The sequence below is a fragment of the Oncorhynchus mykiss genome, chromosome Y (assembly GCF_013265735.2).
Source record: "Oncorhynchus mykiss isolate Arlee chromosome Y, USDA_OmykA_1.1, whole genome shotgun sequence".
In the NCBI taxonomy this organism is placed as follows: Eukaryota; Metazoa; Chordata; class Actinopteri; order Salmoniformes; family Salmonidae; genus Oncorhynchus; species Oncorhynchus mykiss.
The window spans coordinates 28,739,111-28,765,337 of record NC_048593.1 but is presented as its reverse complement, the minus strand read 5'-3'; the positions used below and the strand labels follow the sequence as shown (position 1 = coordinate 28,765,337).

Sequence of the window (26,227 nt, the reverse complement as noted above, 5' to 3'; positions counted from 1 at the left end):
CTCGTTGACTATCCCTTGCATACAGTATACTGTATAGACCCCCAAGTTTGCCTGTGTCCTTTAACTCTTTCGACATCCTCTTCCTATAACCTTGTCCAAGAGTCCAATCCCTCATGCCAAACATTTGGAAATTACTTTCACCTACAGTAAGTCAAAACATGGGAAACCACGTGTCATTTCCCACATACCTGTGTGACGTGAACAGTGACCAAATAATCTTCTCCTGATCCTAACGTAGGCCTCCCCTTTCTATTTTCATAACAATATTATGCAGAGTGATTTTTCTTGTGGACTTTAATTGACCTTAGGCAAGGTCCCGGAGTCCCCGGACAAAGCAGCAGTAAGATGAATGCGTCAGAACGCTCCATGGGCCAGTGTGTGTCGAGGACACTCAGAGGACTCTACATGCTGAGTCCGTACATCAGAACTCCTCGCCTCGGCCTCACACACACACACACACACACACACACACACACACACACACACACACACACACACACACACACACACACACAAGGCGGAGCCTGAAATGGTGTCACTGTCACTCTGACCTGGCAGGGCCTCCGGTGCTGCTCTGCTGGGGTACCTGCCTCATCCACTCTGTCTCCTGACTTGAACAAAATACATGGTGGACATTTCCCTCGCCTTGTAGTTGATGCTGGATGGTAGAAAATGAAGGGGTTCCCAGTTCTCGCATGGGGGAGGATCACTGACTGAAATTTAGCTAGCCAGAAATGATAGTAAAAACATCACAGAACAACAACACAGTATGAAATGTAGGGGGAGGGGGTCTCCCTGCCTTCTGCTATAACAACACAGAGCCCGCCCTGTATTCCTCCAATAATCATTGAAAATCACACCTTTGGAAATACATAGATTAATTAAGAAATTCCATCTGAGTCATTGTGTTTGGCATCATGAGAGTGTTGTTATTGGCATTATGTAAACACTTTACGGTCACATTTGGAAAGCTGTTCATTTGATTGAGTAGGAATATGTCGCTCATTCCCATTATTTGTTTTTCTCTGCACTTGAGGGCTGTTTCAAGGAAGATGGGAGCCTTCAAATTTTTTTTTAAATAAATACTTTCTCTCTCCTCATCGATATGCTAGCTGTACCCAACACAGACTGTGATTGTTTTGTGTAATCCATCCTTGCTCTGCATGGCCTGTCAAATGAATGAATCATCAGTCATCAGGTATTATGGGAGAAGAGCAGGCCTGTTTAACTGCCCACTCCCCCCCAATCTATCAGTGTATTGATTCAACTGCGATGAACGTGGTCAAGGAAGCATAGACAGTACAGTAGATAGACCAGGTTAAAATCACATCTGTCTGAATTCATTTAGGAGCCTCTCTGACAAAAGAATCATTATATCAGTGGCTCTGACCGTTCTACTGTCCACCTAGATTAGCTGTGGCAGATAGCCCCTACCCCTCCATCTCACACCCCCACCCCCACATCCACAGCGCCACAGAGAAATGTGAAAAGCATGTCATCCCTGAGTAACATCTCCAAATACAGCTAAGCTCACTGTGGGGGCAGATGCATGGATTGAAATACACGGCTGTGTTTTCCTACATGACTCTATCAAGATGCTCAGGATTGGTTGTTTTACATGGACCTGTTTAATTTCCCAAAGAGCTTGTAGACATGGTGACCCGCATTACTATAAAGCAAAGTTATTGTGAATCACTTTTGGAGACAACATTATATTTGAGACCATTGGTGTCTATCATCCTGATTTAACCGTATAATGTCAGATTTACATTGAACAGTAAAGAACTGCAAACACTGCACCCCTGCCAACGAAACAGAGACCTTGTAAACACAGAGGGTATAAATGTTTACGTTCATCCGCCCTTGTTATAAAATACCAGGCCTCAAATCTAGTCTTACAGCACATTTGCTGGACAACAATATGTACATCATTTTTCAATATGCTGTCCTTCATCTACCGACAAATAAGTCCAGATGGATATTTTATGATGATGGCAATTTACAACAGCCTTCCTGGAAGAAAATGTAATAATATCCTGATCTACGATTTCTGGCGAGGTCATAACAAATTATGAGATTACTTTTGTGTCGGGGTAACCTTGCTGAGCTGTAAATGTACAAGGTGATTCACTACTAAACAAAAACCAGGCTGCGTTTAGTATACAACTAATATGGTGGTGTCTGTTTGAAATGCATGGCTGGGACAATTAAGTCTCCCCTCCCCTGTTTTATAGTTTATTCCAATAAAAATGATCTTGTCCTAAGTCATTTAGCAAACACTAAAATCAGAATGTGAATTATGGGGGGCCCAGACCCCCTGAATGAGACATGAGTCCCCATAAATGCAACAAAGTCAATTTTTGGGGGGGGGGGGGTCTCTAAATAATGCTAATTATTTAGACACCCCCACCTCTGTGTTATGTTTATTTGTTTTTAGATCCATGTTGCTGCACTTGTCATCTCAGGACAGTCCCGTGTCTCAGCCCTTTTCAGGTGACTTTTATTTCTACAAAAAATATCATTTTGTCAGCAAGACGCATCAATTAATTCAGGCTACAAGAGTGCAGACCCAAATACTATCGCTGAATGCCATTACGCTTGTTGGTGTTTTGTAACAGGTGTCTCTTTCCATTCATCAGGTGCACAGTGCACTGTTTGGTTGCTGGAATTATTTTGGAGTGGATGAACGTGAGCAGGTAGTCTACTTTTTTGAAGTATTTTTTTTAACGTAGTTTGTTCGACAATCAGATGAAAACATCATGACTGGCTGTGATCATGGCAAATTAAAAGGTCATTCAAAAAAATACTATAATGCGCGTTATTTTTGGGTGCAAGCGCAAAATTGAGACCCCCTGAATGTCACGTTATAATTCACACTCTGACTAAGATGTTTGTGGATATATACTGTACGATGTTGATTGTAATTCTTGTTAACCTCTGTGACCTCTTGATGGCTGCCCTGAGGGAAGACCCTGCGTAGCACAACAGATGTCTGATCAGGGGATGCATGCTGGTCTTGGTTGCATGTATGACGATGCAATTTCCCTCTGCTACACGATCATAACCTGAAGGCACAGGGAGGTTTTCTACTGTAGCACCGTCAACCATCAAATTAACAACGTGAACAATGTTCATTGTACGGAGAACCGATCTTACCCCCACCTTCCCCTACCGACCATCACCTAATTGTCCCATAAAGGTTTCCATACATGAAACACACTCATACATCATCATGACAGTACGAGCCGCTGTATGGTCTTTACAACCTACAGTAGCCTGTCAGCTCTCTACAGACTAATAGGAGGAGCCTTGGGTCCCCTTGTTTCTCTGGACCTTATGATAATGGCTAGTGGTTATCACATCATACACTCTTAGAAACAAAGGGGCTGTCTAGATTCTTAAAGGGTTCTTTCCCATAGGACCCTTTACACAGAGGGTTCTACATGGAACCAAAAAAGGTGTTCCTATGGGGACAGCCGAAGAACCCTTTTGGAACCCTTTTCTCTAATAGTGTGGCCTACTGTACCTGCCAAACAATGCCACAGAGCATCTTTCTCATTTGATGCAATGCTCTGTTTACAGCACCTCCACGATAAGCCACAATAGCAACCTAATCTTGTAACACAGGGCAGCAATGAGCGATCTCGTCAATTAGAAATTCCCACATGAGGATGGGATCCCAAAAGGAACTCTAGCGAATGATTAACCCATTGCGACCTGCCTGCAGCTCTGTAATTACGCCTTCCTAGAGTTCTCTCCTAATGTGTGTCGAAGGCAGATGCTGAAATCCATCCCTTCCTAATTAACCTTGGCTGACACGGCTCAGAAACAGATGTAATGGACGCGCTGGCCTGGGCTCAAGTCATGAATCGACTGATCCGCAGTGAAATTGTGACATTTCTTTGCTGATTGCAATCAATATTTGATACTTTCCTTCTAAAGAAAGAGAGATGAACAATATTTATGATAGCGACATATTTTGTGTAATTTATCTGTGTGCTTGCGTGGATGCATGTCTGTGTTCATGTACACCATGTATTCTCACCTCCTCATCTTGACATAGCAGGCTTTCTTGACACAAAGAATCAGGTGGAAGGTTAGGAATGTGGTGGAATGTTAGGAATGTGGTGGAATGTTAGGAATGTGGTTGAATGTTAGCAAACTGGAGGAAGGCTAGGAATGTGGTGGAATTTTTTATTTATTTATTTGATTTCTCCTTTATTTAACCAGGTAGGCCAGTTGAGAACAAGTTCTCATTTACAACTGCGACCTGGCCAAGATAAAGCAAAGCAGTGTGACAAAAACAACAACACAGAGTTACACATGGGATAAACAAACGTACAGTCAATAACACAATAGAAAAATCTATGTACAGTGTGTGCAAATGTAGAAGAGTTGGGAGGTAAGGCAATAAATAGGCCATAGAGGTGAAATAATTACGATTTAGCATTAACACTGGAGTGATATATGTGCAGATGATGATGTGCAAGTAGAGATACTAGGGTGCAAAAGAGCAAGAGGATAAGTAACAATATGGGGATGAGGTTGTTGGGTGTGCTATTTACAGATTGGCTGTGTACAGGTACAGTGATTGGTAAGCTGCCCTGACAGCTGATGCTTGAAGTTAGTGAGGGAGATATGAGTCTCCAGCTTTTTGCAATTCGTTCCAGTCATTGGCAGCAGAGAACTGGAAGGAAAGGCAGCCAAAGGAAGTGTTGGCTTTGGGGATGACCATTGAAATATACCTGCTGGACCGCGTGCTATGGGTGGGTGTTGCTATGGTGACCAGTGAGCTGAGATAAGGTGGGGCTTTACCTACCAAAGACTTATAGATGACCTGGAGCCAGTGGGTTTGGCAATGACTATGTAGTGAGGGCCAGCCAACGAGAGCATACAGGTTGAGTGGTGGGTAGTATATGGATCTTTGGTGACAAAACAGATGGCACTGTGATAGACTACATCCAGTTTGCTGAGTAGAGTGTTGGAGGCTATTTTGTAAATTACATCGCCAAAGTCAAGGATCGGTAGGATAGTCAGTTTTACGAGGGTATGTTTGGCAGCTTGAGTGAAGAAGGCTTTGTTGCGAAATAGGAAGCTGATTCTAGATTTAATATTGGATTGGACACCTAGGTATTTGGACCAGACACCTAGGTATTTGTAGTTGTCCACATATTATAAGTCAGAACCGTCCAGAGTAGTTATACTAGTTGGGCGGGAGGGTGTGGGCAGCAATCGACTGAAGAGCATGCATTTAGTTTTACTAGCATTTAAAAGCAGTTGGAGGCCACAGAAGGAGTGTTGTATGGCATTGAAGCTCGTTTGGAGGTTTGTTAGCACAGTGTCCAAAGAAGGGCCAGATGTATACAGAATGGTGTCATCTGCGTAGAGGTGGATCAGAGAATCACCAGCAGCAAGAGCGACATCATTGATACATACAGCGAAAAGAGTTGGCCCAAGAATTGAGCCCTGTGGCACCCCCATAGATACTGCCAGAGGTCCGGACAACAGGCCATACGATTTAACACACTAAACTCTATCTGAGAAGTAGTTGGTGAAACAGGCGAGGCAGTCATTTGAGAAGCGAAGGCTATTAAGTCTGCCGATAAGAATGCGGTGATTGACAGAGTCGAAAGCCTTGGCCAGGTCAATGAAGACGGCTGCACAGTGCTGTCTTTTATCAATGGCGGTTATGATATCCTTTAGTACCTTGAGCGTGGCTGAGGTGCACCCATGACCAGCTCGGAAACCAGATTGTGTAGTGGAGAAGGTACGGTGGGATTCGAAATGGTCAGTGATCTGTTTGTTAACTTGGCTTTCGAAGATTTTAGAAGGGCAGGGCAGAATGGATATACAGTGGGGCAAAAAGTATTTAGTCAGCCACCAATTGTGCGAGTTCTCCCACTTAAAAAGATGAGAGAGGCCTGTAATTTTCATCATAGGTACACTTCAACTATGACAGACAGGATTTTTAATGAATTTATTAGCAAATTATGGTGGAAAATAAGTATTTGGTCACCTTCAAACAAGCAAGATTTCTGGCTCTCACAGATTTGTAACTTCTTCTTTAAGAGGCTCCTCTGTCCTCCACTCGTTACCTGTATTAATGGCACCTGTTTGAACTTGTTATCAGTATAAAAGACACCTGTCCACAACCTCAAACAGTCCCACTCCAAACTTCACTATGGCCAAGACCAAAGAGCTGTCAAAGGACACCAGAAACAAAATTGTAGACCTGCACCAGGCTGGGAAGAGTGAATCTGCAATAGGTAAGCAGCTTGGTTTGAAGAAATCAACTGTGGGAGCAATTATTAGGAAATGGAAGACATACAAGACCACTGATAATCTCCCTCGATCTGGGGCTCCACCCATGATCTCACCCCGTGGGGTCAAAATGATCACAAGAATGGTGAGCAAAAATCCCAGAACCACACGGGGGGACCTAGTGAATGACCTGCAGAGAGCTGGGACCAAAGTAACAAAGCCTACCATCAGTAACACACTACGCCGCCAGGGACTCAAATCCTGCAGAGCCAGACGTGTCCCCCTGCTTACATGTCCAGACCCGTCTGAAGTTTGCTAGAGAGCATTTGGATGATCCAGAAGAAGATTGGGAGAATGTCATATGGTCAGATGAAACCAAAATATAACTTTTTGGTAAAAACTCAACTCGTTGTGTTTGGAGGACAAAGAATGAGGTTAACCTAAGCATTGAGTGACGATGAGAGAGGTTTTGTCTCTAGAGGCACCATTTAAGCCAGGTGAGGTCACTGAGTGTGTGGGGGTGGAACAAAAGGGCTAGCTAAGGCATATTGAGCATGGCTGGAGGCTCTACAGTGAAATAAGACAATAATCCCCACCCAATTAGCAATAGACAAGGCATATTGACATTAGGGAGAGACATGTGTAGCCGAGTGATCATAGGGTCCAGTGAGTAGCTAGGCGAGCTGTAGACACGGCTATTCAGACAGCTAGCGGGCCGGGGCTAGCAGGCTAGCAGATGGACTTCCGGGGACATCGCAATGGAAGAGCCTGTTGAAACCACCTCGTACGGCTATGTCAGCAGACCAGTTGTGATGGATCGGCGGGGCTCCGTGTCGGCAGTAAAGGGTCCAGGCCAATTGGCAAAAGAGGTATTGTAGCCCAATAATTGGCTGATGGACCTCTTCGGCTAGCCAGGAGATGGGCCTAGCTCCGGGACAGAGACATTAACCAGGAGCAGCCACTCAGATAGCAGCTAGTTAGCTGCGATGATCCGGTGTAATGGTCCAGAGCTTGCGGTAGGAATCCGGAGACGTGGTAGAGAAAAAGCAGTCTGATATGCTCTGGATTGATATTACGCTGTGCAGACTGGCAGGAATTGACCAGGCTGAGGCTGGCTGATGTCCGAGTTAATGGTGATGACCGCTAGCAGTAGCTAACTGACTACTAGCTAGTAGCTAGTTAGCTGGCTAGCTTCTGATGGGGGTTCCGGTTCTAAACTATAAAAAATAGCAGATCCCTACCACATTGGTTGAGGCGGGTTGCAGGAGAGTATGTTCAGTCCGTAGATGGAAATTGAGATTAAAAATATATACGAAATATATACAAAGAAAACGATATATACACGGGACGGGACAAGACAAAACTGCTACGCCACAGTTAGGAATGTGGTGGAAGGTCAGGAAAGTGGAGGAAGGTTAGGAATGTGGAGGAAGGTTAGGAATGTGGTGGAATGTTAGGAATGTTAGCAAAGGGTAGGAAGGTTAGGAATGTGGTGGAATGTTAGGAAAGTGGAGGAATGTCAGGAATGTGGTGGAATGTTAGGAAAGTGGAGGAATGTTAGGAATGTGGTGGAATGTTAGGAAAGTGGAGGAATGTTAGGAAAGTGGAGGAATGTTAGGAATGTGGTGGAATGTTAGGAAAGTGGAGGAATGTTAGGAATGTGGTGGAATGTTAGGAAAGTGGAGGAATGTTAGGAATGTGGTGGAATGTTAGGAAAGTGGGGGAATGTTAGGAATGTGGAGGAATGTTAGGAAAGTTGAGGAAGGTTAGGAATGTGGTGGAAGGTTAGGCATGTGGTGGAATGTTAGGAAAGTGGAGGAATGTTAGGAATGTGGAGGAATGTTAGGAATGTGGTGGAATGTTAGGAAAGTTGAGGAAGGTTATGAATGTGGTGGAAGGTTAGGCATGTGGTGGAAGGTTAGGAAAGTGGGGGAATGTTAGGAAAGTTGAGGAAGGTTAGGAATGTGGTGGAAGGTTAGGCATGTGGTGGAAGGTTAGGAAAGTGGGGGAATGTCAGGAATGTGGTGGAATGTTAGGAAAGTGGAGGAATGTTAGGAATGTGGTGGAATGTTATGAACGTGGTTGGGCCACAGAGGGAATTCCGTGGGTCAGGGTTAGAATAGGGGATAGCAAGGAGCGGACCCTACCCCCAACCCCTTCAGTCCTCACTTATGGACAGAAAGCCCTGTCTCATGGAGTTCTGCAATTCACCAGAGGGATGGGTTTTTACACAGAACACACTGTGCTCTGTCCCCTCACCCACAAACCCATGCTTTGACAGACAGTACCAGTCCCTTTGGACCTAAAAAAGCGTTGAAATTAATTTCTAAATATTTATGAATCCAAATACATTTATATTGCAGTAAGTACTATACCAACGTTGAATGCTGTAAAAACTTTAGGGCCAGATTTTCAGATTGAAGCATAAAAGTCCATTTGGGAAGCACTAGATATGATTAACATGCCTTTGGCACTTAAAGTTGAAAACATGTGTTCTTCTGCCTAGAAAGGGTACCAGGTTAGATGGTTATGTGCAGGTCTGATTCCTGTCTCTCATCTCCATTGTACAGTCCTCATGTTTCTTTGTATTTACTTGATGTGATCTATGGCACAGGAACACACACATTCAAGACTTTCAAAATCCACTCAGGACTGTCAACTCTGGACTCTTTTTTATTCAGATGAGATTTATGTAGCCACTATTGTTTATTTATAATGGAACCCTTAGGAGTATCCATCAAAGTAAAGAATAACAAAAAAATGTGTCTGTGCGTGTGTGTGTGTGTGTGTGTGTGTGTGTGTGTGTGTGTGTGTGTGTGTGTGTGTGTGTGTGTGTGTGTGTGTGTGTGTGTGTGTGTGTGTGTGTGTGTGTGTGCGTGCGTGCGTGCATGTGTGTGTGTGTGTGTGTGTGCCCGTGCGTGTGTGCATGCATGAGTGTGAAAGAGAAGGAGGGAGAGGGGGGGGGGGGGGGTGAACGTCATCACAGCCCTCCAACTCTCCGCCCCTCTTCACTCACTCTGACCGCCAGGCACATTCCCTAACGTCTCCCTCATAGCCCATGAATTCATTTATCTATCAAGTATTCTGTTATTATTGGCCATGTGTATGAATGCTGTAATTCCACAGCCTATAGTATGCCCACAGAATATAGAACAAAGCATTATGTCCCACCTACTTCTCCACTGCCTGGACCTCGTATTGTGAATGCACTTTGGGCATCTCCATGGTTATCCCCACATACAGCTCCAGTCGCAGTCGCACACCTCTGAATCTGAAAGAGACAGCAATGGAGAGGGGGGAGGAGGGGGGGGGTAGTCACTCATGTGGCTGATGCTTCTTTCTTCTTCTGAAATGCAGTTATGTCTGCTGGAAAGCCTATGCTCACTGAATTTTAAAATACCTCCAGCACCATTGTTTTTTTCCTTCTGTGTGTACCGAATACAAGCTGCAAGCAGTCAGCAGCTGTTTCCATGGCAATATCTATCTATGAGAGGAATTCATTAACCCTTTCTTGCAAGAATACAGTTAGGCAAACAATAGGCAGGGAAGGTTCTATTTACAGAAGCCTTCTCACATTTTATATATTCTAGTACATTTGATACATTCTAGTACATTTGATACATTCTAGTACATTTGATACATGCTTAATTTTTGGACATGACACATTGCTGACTTCCTTTGATTTAATCAATTTACATTATATTAGCATATAAACACCTTGATGAATTTGTTCAAAATCAAGCTTGAGCTGGAATGAGAGTATGATAACTATCTTTAGTCTAAATGTGATTGAAAATAAATCCATTAGAATTATCTTTATTTAACATGGCTGATCCCTTGTGAAATCCCTTGTGAAATGTGTATCAAGACCAACAGTGTGTTAAACATGCCAGCTGTGAACAGAGGGTTAAGAGGATGTCCAGATGTAGCTCATTGCACCTTTAAGTCAGGTTCACATCACAGTTAGAGCTCAGCATGTATACTAAACAAAGGGCTGGCTGAAATTCAGCTTGTCAACGAGAGCGAGAGGAGAGAGACTGAGAGAGAGAGAGGAGAGAGATTGAGAGAGAGAGGAAAGAGACAGAGAGAGAACTGAGAGAGAGGAGAGACAGAGAGAGAGGGAGAGAGACTGAGAGAGAGAGGAGAGAGACTGAGAGATAGAGGGAGATAGAGAGAGAGACTTAGCAAGAGAGAGGGAGAGAGACTGAGAGAGGGGAGAGAGACTGAGAGTAAAGCCCTTAAATTGAATTGAATTGAGAGAAGAGAGAAACAGAGAGAGAGAGGAGTGAGACAGAAAGAGAGGGGAGAGAGACTGAGAGAGAGAGGATAGAGACAGAGAAAGAGAGGAGAGAGAAGGAGAGAGACTGAGAGGGAGAGAGACTGGGAGAAAGACTGAGAGAGAGAGAGGAGAGGGACTGAGAGGAGAGAGACCGAGAGAGAGGAGAGAGACTGAGAGGAGCGAGAGAGAAAGAGGAGAGACTGAGAGAGAGAGGGATAGACTGAGAGAGAAGAGAGAGAGGGAGAGAGACAGAGAGAGACAGAGAGAGAGGGAGAGAGGAGAGAGACAGAGAGAGTAAAGCCCTTAAACTGAAATTAATTGAGAGAAGAGAGAGACAGAGAGAGAGAGAGAGAGAGAGAGAGAGAGGGAGAGAAAAATGTTTCCACAGAAATCACAGGCACCCACACAGATAGGTATGTACCCCCCCCCCCCCCACACACACACACACACACATGTCACTTCACTGATGATTGTGCAGCAGTCCCCTGCCTGTTCATCTGGGTCAATAGCCAGTCAGGTGTGTGTGTGTGTGTACACATGAGATTTGGCGTTTGAGCCTGTTTGCATGTGTGTGAAGTAACTTAACATTACTTGAGTTTGTACTTATACCATTGTGCAAAAAATGTGCTCTATCGACACCATGTTGGATTCTCTGAACATGGTTAAATAATGATGGACCATTGCAAAGATTTTCCATCTGTTTGCCCTTTACAAACACTTAATTATTTATGTATTTTGAGTTAATAGGTGGCAGGTCTGTAAAATGAAAGGTTAATAAATTGATAGGGAACGAGTTGAGTAAAGGGAAGACCCCACAGACATACCATTCTGCACGTTTGCATTGTCTTACTCATTCTCTGTCACTAACAAGAATCAAGTGTTAGGCTGTCCCAGCTCATTTCTGGAGTAGGTCACATGTCACGTGATGCTGTGACATGTGCAGTGTCCTGGCACAGAGGACAGCTGAGTGTTTGAGGCCAGGTAGTGAGATGCTTGAAGGGAGCTGGGCCTGTGGTCAGGCAGGTATGGGGAAGTACAGGTGGACTAAATGGTGTCTGGAGGGAGCTGGGCCTGTGGTCAGACAGGTATGGGGAAGTACAGGTGGACTAAATGGTGTCTGGAGGGAGCTGGGCCTGTGGTCAGGCAGGTATGGGGAAGTACAGGTGGACTAAATGGTGTCTGGAGGGAGCTGGGCCTGTGGTCTGGCAGGTATGGGGAAGTACAGGTGGACTAAATGGTGTCTGGAGGGAGCTGGGTCTGTGGTCAGGCAGGTATGGGAAAGTACAGGTGGACTAAATGGTGTCTGGAGGGAGCTGGGCATGTGGGTCAGGCAGATATGGTACAGGTAGACTAAATGGTGTCTGGAGGGAGCTGGGCATGTATGGGAGTTATTGATCACATCACAATAATAACATTCAGGGTTGCTGAGTATGGCTGGGAGGGACGCACAGAGAAATTTTGGCGTTTAACTGCCATTTCCTGCAATTTTGAGAAAAAAATTGCCTTATATGATAACAAGTAAACTAAAAAAATTGGTGTAGGGAAGAGTGAGTAGTGCCAACACCAGCATCAGCACATACTGTAGGTACAGTGCCTTGCGAAAGTATTCGGCCCCCTTGAACTTTGCGACCTTTTGCCACATTTCAGGCTTCAAACATAAAGATATAAAACTGTATTTTTTGTGAAGAATCAACAACAAGTGGGACACGATCATGAAGTGGAACGACATTTATTGGATATTTCAAACTTTTTTAACAAATCAAAAACTGAAAAATTGGGCGTGCAAAATTATTCAGCCCCTTTACTTTCAGTGCAGCAAACTCTCTCCAGAAGTTCAGTGAGGATCTCTGAATGATCCAATGTTGACCTAAATGACTAATGATGATAAATACAATCCACCTGTGTGTAATCAAGTCTCCGTATAAATGCACCTGCACTGTGATAGTCTCAGAGGTCCGTTAAAAGCTCAGAGAGCATCATGAAGAACAAGGAACACACCAGGCAGGTCCGAGATACTGTTGTGAAGAAGTTTAAAGCCGGATTTGGATACAAAAAGATTTCCCAAGCTTTAAACATCCCAAGGAGCACTGTGCAAGCGATAATATTGAAATGGAAGGAGTATCAGACCACTGCAAATCTACCAAGACCTGGCCGTCCCTCTAAACTTTCAGCTCATACAAGGAGAAGACTGATCAGAGATGCAGCCAAGAGGCCCATGATCACTCTGGATGAACTGCAGAGATCTACAGCTGAGGTGGGAGACTCTGTCCATAGGACAACAATCAGTCGTATATTGCACAAATCTGGCCTTTATGAAAGAGTGGCAAGAAGAAAGCCATTTCTTAAAGATATCCATAAAAAGTGTAGTTTAAAGTTTGCCACAAGCCACCTGGGAGACACACCAAACATGTGGAAGAAGGTGCTCTGGTCAGATGAAACCAAAATTGAACTTTTTGGCAACAATGCAAAACGTTATGTTTGGCGTAAAAGCAACACAGCTCATCACTCTGAACACACCGTCCCCACTGTCAAACATGGTGGTGGCAGCATCATGGTTTGGGCCTGCTTTTCTTCAGCAGGGACAGGGAAGATGGTTAAAATTGATGGGAAGATGGATGGAGCCAAATACAGGACCATTCTGGAAGAAAACCTGATGGAGTCTGCAAAAGACCAGAGACTGGGACGGAGATTTGTCTTCCAACAAGACAATGATCCAAAACATAAAGCAACAGCTACAATGGAATGGTTCAAAAATAAACCTATCCAGGTGTTAGAATGGCCAAGTCAAAGTCCAGACCTGAATCCAATCGAGAATCTGTGGAAAGAACTGAAAACTGCTGTTCACAAATGCTCTCCATCCAACCTCACTGAGCTCGAGCTGTTTTGCAAGGAGGAATGGGAAAAAATGTCAGTCTCTCGATGTGCAAAACTGATAGAGACATACCTCAAGCGACTTACAGCTGTAATCGCAGCAAAAGGTGGCGCTACAAAGTATTAACTTAAGGGGGCTGAATAATTTTGCACGCCCAATTTTTCAGTTTTTGATTTGTTAAAAAAGTTTGAAATATCCAATAAATGTCGTTCCACTTCATGATTGTGTCCCACTTGTTGTTGATTCTTCACAATAAAATACGGTTTTATATCTTTATGTTTGATGCCTGAAATGTGGCAAAAGGTCGCAAAGTTCAAGGGGGCCGAATACTTTCGCAAGGCACTGTATTCTGTGTGCCTGACATATACTGTATGTTTCTTCAGTGACAACGTTGCAATGTATTGGCCTCATTGCTGTTCCAGTATTTGTAAGGACGAAATGTTACACAATCAAAAAATATATAAAAATATCATTTTTAATGACTGCATGTTTTTTGTGCTCCCATTTGGAGCCTATTGAAAATAGTTAGATAGCATGGTAGTTGAATAAATTATTAGATAGCATGGTAGTTGAATAAATTATTAGATAGCATGGTAGTTGAATAAATTAATTAGATAGCATGGTAGTTGAATAAATTATTAGATAGCATGGTAGTTGAATAAATTATTAGATAGCATGGTAGTTGAATAAATTATTAGATAGCATGGTAGTTGAATAAAGTAATTAGATATCATGGTAGTTGAACAAATTCATTAGATAGCATGGTAGTTGAATAAATTAATTAGATAGCATGGTAGTTCAATAAACTAATGAGTGAGATAGCATGGTAGTTGAATAAAGTAATTAGATATCATGGTAGTTTAATAAATTAATTAGATAGCATGGTAGTTGAATAAACTAATGAGTGCGATAGCATTTTTTTAACCTTTATTTAACTAGGCAAGTCAGTTAAGAACAAATTCTTATTTTCAATGACGGCCTAGGAACAGTGGGTTAACTGCCTGTTCAGGGGCAGAACGACAGATTTGTACCTTGTCAGCTCGGGGGTTTGAGCTTGCAACCTTCCGGTTACTAGTCCAACACTCTAACCACTAGGCTACCCTGCCGCCCCATGGTAATTGAACAAACGAATGAGTTAGTTACCATGGTAGTTGCACAAACAAATGTGGTGAGATCTGAAGGCCTCATAACGCAAGATTGGCTGCACCCAGCGTTTTTATTTGTTGTTCTCCCTGGCGATTTCGTTCATTACCCTTTCTGCTCACTTTTTGAAAACTTGCTCATCCATTTGGTTCCGATTTACTGTATTTTACTTTCATCTGCCCCTTAACACACTCTCTCTCTCTCTCTCTCTCTCTCTCCAACATTAGCCTAACATAGTGACAGTAACAGCGTACCAACTATATGTGACCTAAATGTTTGTCAACGCAGCTTTTAATGGCAGTGGATCTACGTGGATGGGAACCCCCAATCGAGTGACATTGTTTGGCTCACTAAGACTATGTGCAGTACTGTACATGACACTTGATGTCCAAGTAGCATCTCATAGCATGTATTAAATAACACTGTTCAAACACACTGTGGAAATGTGTCACTGTGGTCATTTATTTTGAATTGTAATGTTATTATTCAGACTCAGTCCTCAAAATGTTTTTCATTTTGCAGCAGTCAAAGTGCATACAGACAAGATCAAGTCGAAAGTAATTTCTCTCTATCATTTTGCTTCAGTTCCTCTTTATTCGCACTAAACATTTTGCCGTACCGTTGCATTTATAGCACTCAAACTAATGACCTGATTCTAAACCTCTTCAAAGCAGATTTTAAGGTCACAGCTACAATGAAGTCCCCTTTAGAGCAGACCCCTATGGGGGGATTCAGCTGGCTGTGGCTGTCACAGGGTTGGCCTACAGTACACCACATTGTTTATTATTGGCCTTTACGATGTCTGTTCTGTCTAAATAAAGTGAACTGAACCTCTCATGTCCCATCAGGCCTTGCAACAGGGACCAGGGAGAGACTAGCGGGGTCAGTGAGTGCATGTGGAAACTCATCAGTGAGATAATAACCTGAGCAGAAAGCCCAGAGCATACATCAATTATACAACCATTGATTTTCACATTACTCTCTTTCTTCCGCCCAGGCGCTAGTTGTCAGGTGTGACTTGAGAAAAATCTGTGTTTTTCAATCCCTGTTTCAATCCCTGTTGCTCCATAGAGGTCTACTACAAGGAACTCTTTGTTCCTTATGGAGGAGAGAAAACTGTAAGACAAATGACAGTCTAACCCTGGAGAGATGGACTAGAGCCCTTTTACACAACAATGTGACCTTGCCTATTCCTCTATCGCGCCAATGTAACCCTGCCTATTCCTCTATCGGGCCAATGTCACCCTGACTATCACTCTATCAGGTCAATGTAACCCTACCTATTCCTCTATCGGGCCAATGTCACCCTGCCTATCCAACTATCAGGCCAATGTCACCCTGACTATCACTCTACCAGGTCAATGTCACCCTGCCTATCACTCTATCAGGCCAATGTCACCCTGCCTATCACTCTATGTATCCCTCTATCAGGTCAATGTCACCCTGCCTATCACTCTACGTATCCCTCTATTGGGCCAATGTCACCCTGCCTATTCCGCTATCGGGCCAATGTCACCCTGCCTATCGCTCTATCAGGTCGATGTCACCCTGACTATCACTCTATCAGGTCAATGTCACCCTGCCTATCCCTCTATGTATCCCTCTATCAGGTCAATGTCACCCTGCCTATCACTCTATCAGGTCAATGTCACCCTGACTATCACTCTATCAGGTCAATGTCACCCTGACTATCCCTCTATCAGGCCAATGTGACCCTGCCAAAACAGATGTATCACAGGAATCATTGAGTAGCTTGAAAGAGAAGATGAACACAAGTTAATCTGTGCTGTTTGTTGGAAAGAGAAGAAAATGATAGCGTTTTAGCTAATCATAGTCTGTAGAAATGTCCCCTATTTTTTATCAAGCATGATCAAGGGACCTCTCTGTAAGGAATGAGATGTAGTAGCACGTAGATGTTGCCTAGTTTGAAGGCACAGTCTAAATTTGGTTTTGCCTGTGTTATATATCATACTGTACAGTGTTATTTCCTCATAGTTGTTGGTTAAAAATACAATTTAGTTTACACAGGACCTTCTAATCAGCAGGTTTTGTATGGGTGGTGTTTTGGCTTGCCAGGTTTTGGCTTGCCAGGTTTTGGCTTGCCAGGTTTTGGCTTGCCAGGTTTTGGCTTGCCAGGTTTTGGCTTGCCAGGTGACATACCACCAGGCGGTATAAGTTAATAGACCAATAACAAAGAGATAACGTCTCGTTTTTAGGTTACTATCCCTCCTGTTATTCCCCTCCAATTAGATTCTTCACTCAGACCACACCCAGACAGAGTCCTAGCAAAATTCTTAATGAGAAATTGTTTTTACTAGAAAGTTATTTTTCTTGCAATTTGACCATTTTAATGTAAAACTATTAGAAACTATTTGATATTAACATGAAAATGGCTGCATTGGGCCTTTGAAAATGATGGAGGAATTGTATTCCCTATTCTTTACAATTCAAAAGCTTAATGTTGGAAAGCAATTGGGATGACACAGGCTAGAAAACAGATCAAAGTTCATGGGAAGCCTTCCCCTTCGTTCTTCTTGCTTCTTTCTTCCTGATTAGGCGTTCCTGCATATACAGTGGGGCAAAAAAGTATTTAGTCAGCCACGAATTGTGCAAGTTCTCCCACTTAAAAAGATGAGAGAGGCCTGCAATTTTCATCATAGGTACACTTCAACCCGAAAATCACATTGTAGGATTTTTAATGAATTTATTTGCAAATTATGGTGGAAAATAAGTATTTGGTCAATAACAAAAGTTGATCTCAATACTTTGTTATATACCCTTTGTTGGCAATGACAGAGGTCAAACGTTTTCTGTAAGTCTTCACAAGGTTTTCACACACTGTTGGTGGTATTTTGGCCCATTCCTCCATGCAGATCTCCTCTAGAGCAGTGATGTTTTGGGGCTGTTGCTGGGCAACATGGACTTTCAACTCCCTCCAAAGATTTTCTATGGGGTTGAGATCTGGAGACTGGCTAGGCCACTCCAGGACCTTGAAATGCTTCTTACGAAGCCACTCCTTTGTTGCCCGGGCGGTGTGTTTGGGATCATTGTCATGCTGAAAGACCCAGCCACGTTACATCTTCAATGCCCTTGCTGATGGAAGGAGGTTTTCACTCAAAATCTCACAATACATGGCCCCATTCATTCTTTCCTTTACACGGATCAGTCGTCCTGGTCCCTTTGCAGAAAAACAGCCCCAAAGCATGATGTTTCCACCCCCATGCTTCACAGTAGGTATGGTGTTCTTTGGATGCAACTCAGCATTCTTTGTCCTCCAAACACGGGGAGTTGAGTTTTTACCAAAAAGTTATATTTTGGTTTCATCTGACCATATAACATTCTCCCAATCTTCTTCTGGATCATCCAAATGCTCTCTAGCAAACTTCAGACGGGCCTGGACATGTACTGGCTTAAGCAGGGGGACACATGAGATCTTGCGTGGAGCCCCAGATCGAGGGAGATTATCAGTGGTCTTGTATGTCTTCCATTTCCTAATAATTGCTCCCACAGTTGATTTCTTCAAACCAAGCTGCTTACCTATTGCAGATTCAGTCTTCCCAGCCTGGTGCAGGTCTACAATTTTGTTTCTGGGTCCTTTGACAGCTCTTTGGTCTTGGCCATAGTGGAGTTTGGAGTGTGACTGTTTGAGGTTGAGCCAGAAATCTTGCTTGTTTGTAGGTGACCAAATACTTATGTTCCACCATAATTTGCAAATAAATTCATTAAAAGTCCTACAATGTGATTTTCTGGATTTTTGTTCTTCTCATTTCGTCTGTCATAGTTAAAGTGTACCTATGATGAAAATTACAGGCCTCTCTCATCTTTTTAAGTGGGAGAACTTGCACAATTGGTGGCTGACTAAATACTTTTTTGCCCCACTGTATTTCCAGGGATTCTTGGCTGGGCTTAGACGTCGCTGTCCATTATCTTTTGGTGCTGAACTTCGGGAGTCCCATTGTGGCGCTGTCCATGGTGCTGAATCTCTGATCGCCGCCATAAATTGTTTGTTCCCTTCAGCACCATCAGACCTTTTTCTCTTGTGACAAAGTCACCACCGCTAACCCCACAGAAACATTACAATTTAACAGTTTATAGATGAACACACCATAGTAAAGGAGATGTTGAGAGAGAAGTGCAACATGGTTTTATGTATGTCATTATGCCTAGGCTAAATTTAAAGTGCAATTAACAAAACACAGAGAGAGGAATATTACGTTCATTCCTCTCTCCACAGGTGGTAAAGCAGAAAACCGCACATAATCTACCTACAGTAGTTAGCTGATTCCACAGCTTCAATATTTCATTAAGATGCTGTTTGTGTTGTTTTGGTGTGATTTGAATGTTTGGAACAGATGAATAACAAGAGAAAAAGAGAGATCAAGTACCTGGAAGGCCGCAATGCATTAAGAATGTGATACTATTTATATCGGAGGACTGGGGTGACCCAGTAACTCACATGCCTTATGCAACATGTGAGAGAAGGAGAAAACGAGCAGAGAGCATACATATCTCGAGGCTTGAATGGCCCTACCAGGTGCTGTGGTCAGGTGACCCCGGAGCCCAGGGTTCCAGCCTGCATGGATGTGCTTGCGGGAAAAGACAAGTGGACAGAAGCGTTGATTTTGTGTCCCCCAGAGACGTTGCCCAGGGGGATCCGTCTGCCACATTGTGTGAGATGCTCTCTCGCTCTTTCCACATACTAGCGATCCAGCGATGCTGATCCTCAACCTTCCTCTGCCACAGCACACAACCCAGCCTGCTGAAGACCTGTTAAGGGTTGTCTGAAAGGACGTAAAAGGAAAATCTATTTAAATAGTTATTTTCCACCTTTTCATTTTTTGTGTTGGTTCAGGAACAATATCATTTTCAATGGACTAATCATCTCCTTGCAAGATATCATGGAATAGTGTGTAACAAAGTGACAAGAACCATATACCAGCACATACAGTAGTAAGAAACTCATAGGCCTAAATGTAATAAAACACTTGTTGAAAATGTTTGACATAAAAATGTTTGAGATTCAACAACCAAAATGTGTGATGTTTACAAAGTGAAAGTGTGTTGCCAACAATGCATTTCAGTGATGCATGTCTAAACAGCAGGCCTGGCTTTGTTCATTGGGTCAGGAAAAATAAGTACCTTGCCTTCTTTCGCTCTCTCTCTCTCTTTTTTCTTCAAGAGTGCCTCTTAAGTTGATATTTTTACAATCATATAGGAAAATGAATTAGTTAAATGGAATTATAAACAATATACATATTCAACATCTTGGTCTCTTCAAGACTGCATAGCTGAATTAAATTGTTCATGCAACAAATATAATTAATTTTTAAAATGTAAATGTAGAGGCTGAAATGAAAAGTTACTGAAATGTTTCCAGATGTATTGCCATGGATTAAGGTGGCCTAAGTGTATAAAGGCTTGCTGTTAATTAAGATTTGCGTCAGCTATTGACACATCTGACAATGCGCAGTTCACCACAGGAGGCTGCTGAGGGGAGGACGGCTCATAATAATGTCCGGAACGGAAGGAATGGAATGGCATCAAACCATGTGTTTGATGTATTTGATACCCTTCCACCCATTCTGCTCCAGTCATTAGCACGAGCTCGTTCTCACCAATGAAGGTGCCACCAGCCTCCTGTGCTGTCCACTAATATTATTTAGTTGTTTTAACATTTGTACTTGATCATCACCAATCAAGTTGATGATGCCGAGAAAGCCCAATAGTTGCTGGTTTGATCTCAACATCCATCCATCACCACTGACAGAGTGTCTCGCTAGCACAGATCTTCAATACGAACTCTTGTCCTACTTGGTGTGCACATAAGTTTGTTCTATTATTTTTGTTCTATTTCAAAGCTCCCCCCATGTATTACACCATGTTACTGTCATGATGATGAGGTGAGATGGGGAGTTACAAACTGTTTGGTAGCCATAACAGGGGAGGCCAACTAGTTTCATTATTGTGCAATCAAATAACACGTTTGTCTCTGTTAAAACACTGACAAAACACAAAAGTGTGGTGAGGTTTGAAAACAAGCTGAGACAGAAAGGTGACTGAAACTGTAGCCATCGCAGCGAGTTTAGTCATCTCTGAAATGCAGGGGAGGCCAAATAGGTGAATTACTGTGCAGAGGGAAAACAAGTTTGTCTCTGTTAAAACACTGACAAAGAGAACAAGATGTAATTAAATGAAAATATCATTCACAAGGTATTCCTGACCCATCACATCACTGAACCCTAATTGTTAGTTCAGAAATGTGTTAACATTTGGAAGTATGGTTCACACAGGGGCCTATACATCAGTCAAAGTCACCCTCTCTGTCCCAGAGACCACACGGTAGTGGCAGAGGTCCTTTGAATGAGCCTTTGCACATAGCCTTCAAAACACCACAACTGCATCAGTGGTTGCTGGGTTGCTTAGCAACTGGACAGCACATACGATCCCTGCAGAAAGCCTACTCTTCTGTATAAAATACATATTGTCTGATTGTAGCATGTGATGTGCGTACGAGTAATGATATGATTATCATTCAAATAAATACTTTATACAATTGTTTCATGCTATTAAAAGTATTGATGCTCAAGGGGCTGCACGAGTGTGTATGTGTGTGTGTTTCCTTCAGTGAGTAGCCTATGAGTGTTGCTGTGTGTTCAAATATGTGGTAAAGTGGTATAAATGCATGAAAACGCATCGGGACACACTCGCAGCATTCTAATGGGTTGCAGGGGGAATATAATCATATGGGCATCATATCTCTTCATTCATTGGCGATTCAGTGGGTAGGCTGCTGCTGAAATTTCTCCTTCGATTTCAGATTTGTTTTATTTCATTAAACATGAGGATTTTATACAATGCACTAGGAAGAACTTATTTCCCACGAAATAGTGTAGGCTACAAGGGAATTTCAACACTTGTTTTCACCAACAATGCTCTTGTGGGTGTTTCTCGATCTGTGTCATTATTTGCTCAGCGCTTCGAGGAGAAGATGAGCGAAACATGTTAAGGTATTCAATCGAGAGATAAGGTTGGAGAACGGAGATGACTGGGCTTTTCAATAGGTTATCCTATTTGACATTAAATCCGATGTTGTGATACATGCATTGGCCGATATATATGACGGGTCATCCATATTTCTCTGGATCTAATTTTTTTCACCAGAGGGGTGATATAGCCTGCTCTGACGTCTGCATTAGATATTGCCCAGTGCATTTGTTTCTTCTTCAGTGACTTTGAGTTGAGAGAAGCAACTCTACATCATCATCAACAAAAAGGGAATGAAGATTTCATTTGTCATTTTTTTACCCTCAGCTGCCCCTCACCCCCCAACGTTTACAGCTAAAACAAATCCTTAAACACATCATAGCCTACATTGTGGAACAATCTATAGAGCCGGAGCAACGCTGGGACCATGTTTATTCCGCTGGTTTGGACTGGGAAATTGCAACTGCCAATTTAATCAACAAGGCGCTGCTGTAATTTATAAATCGTCTCTCATTTTTGCCGGACTTTTTACTTTTTAAGGAAGACGATTTGTTATCACTTTTTGAAAGTCTTCTGTAGGCAGTTTTGAGCAAGATGTCGGATCTTCTGGTGTTGGTTGAGGGGGTCTGTGACCTGCACGGATTTCCATAGCTTGGAAAACAGCTGGGACCAATTACGAGGTTTAAACACACGCATGTTTTTTTATAAAGCCATTACATGACCAAATGTATCATATATATTTTTTCAGCAATTTATTTGAATTGCTTTTTTAAAACTTTATTTTCACAATTTTCTTTGGACCACAGGCGGTTGGATTATTGAAACTATATAAGGATTTGTGGAAATGTTGGGTCCTCAAGAAGATAAATTATGTGGAATTTTCTCTGCTTTGGCGGCTCTGTCCTTCGTTTGCTTTGCTCAAAGGTAAGAGAGCATTCTAAGATGTATTTCCATAAGAGCAAAGCCTTATCATGAAGCTGTTTTTCTAGGCACCGACATTAAGGCGACATTACTCATATTGCACTTATACGAAATCCTTTTCTGCGGCGCACGCGCTTGTGTGTGGGAGCAAGAGGTGCGCGTGCATGCTGTCTATTGTAAAATGCACTCCTTGATCCAAATTGTAAATAGCGGCTAATTGGCTGGGGCGAGTATCAATCCTATTAAATAGATAGTCATACTGAACATACCCGATAATTAGGCAGTATTACGGCTGGATCTATTAAATTAGCCATATCATTGATCAATCAGCATGACTAGCTGTGGATGTTGCCAGAGGAATGTAAGCCACGTCCTTACCTTCATTTAAGACATGAATATTAACTATAGACTGTATAGGCCTACTACCGATTCATAATTGATCAGCAGGAGAAAATCAAACCAAAACGCCTGTCACTCTTTTAAAGTAGGTCATCATTACTCCAACACATAAGGTGTTTTTAAATGAGATGAAACCTTTTAAATTCAATATTCACACTACTCTTCAGTCCTTCAATATTGCGTATTTTGAGCACCTGTAACCGCCCTATGGGAGATGGTGAAGTAGGCTTAGCTATAGATGGACGATTTCTTGACCAATATAGGCTTTGTCATGTTCAGTGTAAATGAAGACATACATGTAGGCCGATAAAAAATAAGGTCTATATTCACCACGTTACCATGGTATATTCCCAGCTGGGCTACAATGCATTATTTTTTTTAAAGAGACTGATAACATTCTCCCGCTAATCAAGTAGAGTGGGCCCCAAACTGGATCTTCCATTTTGCCATTTCGATTTCATAGAGGCCTTTCATGACAGGAAATATACGGGAAGTTCGCATTAATTACACTTCACACGCGCATACAAGCATCGACAAATCTGCTCTTTGATTTCATACTTGTTATTGCCTCATGAATCATGTGGTTAATTACATTGTTATTCAGTGCTAACAACTAACATATCAGGCCTTTCGTTTAATTAGAGCTATTATCTCAAAATACTTCTGTTTTCTCATGGTCCTACTGACACTGCCATGCATTTAGATAGGATAGAGGTGAATAAGAGTGGAATCTTTAGCATGCTAGGTGTCGCCTAATTCAGATCCCTTCAAGACAACAGGCTTACCAATTAGAAATGTTGAAATCATCTTTTAGGTTTGGTATTGAATATTGAGCACGTTGAAGGCTGCAAGTGTATTTTGAAACTGGCTAACTGAGCTTCAAGTTGAATTTCCACTCAAGGCTCCTGACAGGGTCTTAAAACTGTGATGTCTTTCCTCAGCACCTCCACTGGACAAACTGGAATATCTGTGGCCAAGGCCACAGTGGACAAGTTGCTGAAGGGGTATGACATCCGTCTAAGGCCTGATTTTGGAGGTATGTGCGATATACTGTACCTGCGCTGTGCTTGAAACTGAAACCCCACTCCCCCATCATCAACGATGTAGGCTATTGGTCATTATTTTCCTGAATCCAGTTGAAATGTTAGCCTTTGGAACAGCAAAGGCAGATGCTTTGAGGTGACTGCATCCATCTCATTGCTATGCATCTATTCATCACCACATGTGGAAGATGGATACTTCTCTAGAAGTGGGGCACACGCATAGAGAACCAGTCTAACACTATGTTTCTTGGCATGGAGCTATATTGAAGGATTGTGAACCAAGGCTTGCCCATGTACACAAAGTCTTTGGAATAGAAAATGACAACAAACTTCAGAAAGAGGCTTTGATGCAGCTTGTGCCAAGAGCAATTAATAGTAGGGTCTAGTATACTGTTATAACCATAGAGAACAACATAATGGGTTGAAACACGTGTCTCTCTCTCTCTCTCTCTCTCTCTCTCTCTCTCTCTCTCTCTCTCACACTCTCACTCTCTCGCTCCCTCTCTTACTCGCTCGCTCCCACTGTCTCTCTCTCTCTCATTCTCTTTCACTCTCTCTCTCTCTCTCTCTCTCTCTCTCTCTCTCTCTCTCTCTCTCTCTCTCTCTCTCTCTCTCTCTGCTTCTCTCTTCTCTCAATTAATTTCAGTTTAAGGGCTTTACTCTCTCTGTCTCTCTCCTCTCTCCCTCTCTCTCTGTCTCTCTCTGTCTCTCTCCCTCTCTCTCTTCTCTCTCAGTCTATCCCTCTCTCTCTGTCTCTCCTCTTTCTCTCTCGCTCCTCTCAGTCTCTCTCTCTTTAGCCTGCTGGTCATTAGTGGGAGCAGAACCTTTGAATGATGCTTTGCTTAATGGTCTACACTTGAGATCACCATAAAAACAAAAATAAAAGTGCAGGAAGCTTTTTTCTCATCCAGCTCTGTCCCTGCGTTGCAGCCCTAGTCAGTTCCTATTGCTCCTCCACACTGCAGCACACTAAGTTGTTAGTCTGAGTGTCCCGGGCAGGCAGTGGCAGCGCCTCTTCCTCCAGCCACGGCTGCCTCAGGCCAGGGAGCTGTAGTCCATCACATCCTGATAACTCCATCATCAGTCAGCCACTTCTCTCCTGACACAACTGCTGATCAACTTCAGCTCCGGAGAGCCAAAAGAACTTGGCCTGCCTTTTAACTGGTGCCCCATGCTGGAGTCTGACAGTGTGGCTATTGTGCTGTAAGTCTGAACCAGAATAGAGAACTCCCAGTCCGAACCAGAACAGAGAACTCCCAGTCCGAACCAGAACAGAGAACTCCCAGCCCAAACCAGAATAGAGAACTCCCAGTCCGAACCAGAATAGAGAACTCCCAGTCCGAACCAGAACAGAGAACTCCCAGCCCAAACCAGAATAGAGGAAATTGGTTTAGAACACTATCCTTGTTGAAGATAGAGCCTGTAGTTTAAACGGTTGCCCAGGGTGCTGCCGTGGGAACCAGTTGATGTGTGGTGGCCTTAACTCTGGTAGCTCCGCATGAAAAGCCCAGGCGGCACTCACTCCACACAGCCCCCTGTCCTCTCTCCTCTTCATTGATCTCTGAGCCAAACTGGAATTCAACTGACAGAGCCCTAAAATGGTCAACACAACCCAACGCCAGGCTTTCACACACTATCCCCCCACCACCACCCCAACAACCACCTCCCTCCACTACTCAGGGGGATCATATCAATGGGATTTCATTCTCTGTGCTTTTGTTTAAGGACAAACTAGTAAACCTTTACGTTGTAGCTTGAATGACAACTGAAGGGGTGAAGGGCTACTGTGACTTTTCTCTACCCGTATCTGGGTCCAATTTTGCAGTTTATTTACATACTGGCCAGAGTACGATAAGCAAGGTAAGCAAAATGGTGAGACCACAGTATGCTAAGATAGTATTATGACACAGCCTAGAAGGTCGTCATTGCAAATAATAATTTGTTCTTAACCGACTTGCCTAGTTAAATAAATAAAACAATTGTACTCCTTTATTTTTTTGTGTAGATGATTGGCTTTGGCTCTTACTTCTCAACAAATAGCCCATGGATGTCGTGTACTGTCTGACTGAGAAAGAGCCTTTGCTAAGCAGAATGCCAACCACCCTGGTGCTCTGTTGAATCTGATTATGCATTGAGGTAACTAGACAGACTAACAGCACAGGAAAATAATCCATCAAAGTGCTTGATGATGATGATGATGATGATGATGATGATGATGATGGCCATGGTGATAAGGTCAACGGTTGGTTTATAGATGGCATTCAATTCATTGTATTGCTATATTTCTATACGTTTTTCTTGATTTGGCTTTGACTAATATTACTT

At 42.9% G+C, this 26,227-nt stretch overlaps 1 protein-coding gene across 3 annotated transcripts in view; it reads left to right on the top strand.

The window, feature by feature from the left end:
* Positions 1–21,312: 21,312 nt before the first annotated feature.
* The window catches only part of LOC110509937 (gamma-aminobutyric acid receptor subunit beta-4), a 45,131-nt gene continuing 40,216 nt past the window's right edge, over positions 21,313–26,227 (top strand). Inside the window, exons 1-3 of one of the 3 annotated variants that reach the window (XM_036967857.1) lie at positions 21,314–22,219; positions 22,346–22,463; positions 23,801–23,895. In XM_036967857.1, the coding sequence (XP_036823752.1) occupies positions 22,384–22,463; positions 23,801–23,895 (175 nt within the window). In that variant the 5' untranslated portion in view covers positions 21,314–22,219; positions 22,346–22,383. Of the gene's footprint in view, positions 22,464–23,800; positions 23,896–26,227 lie in introns of all 3 variants that reach the window. The other 2 variants (XM_036967859.1, XM_036967856.1) reach the window with 2 other exon arrangements.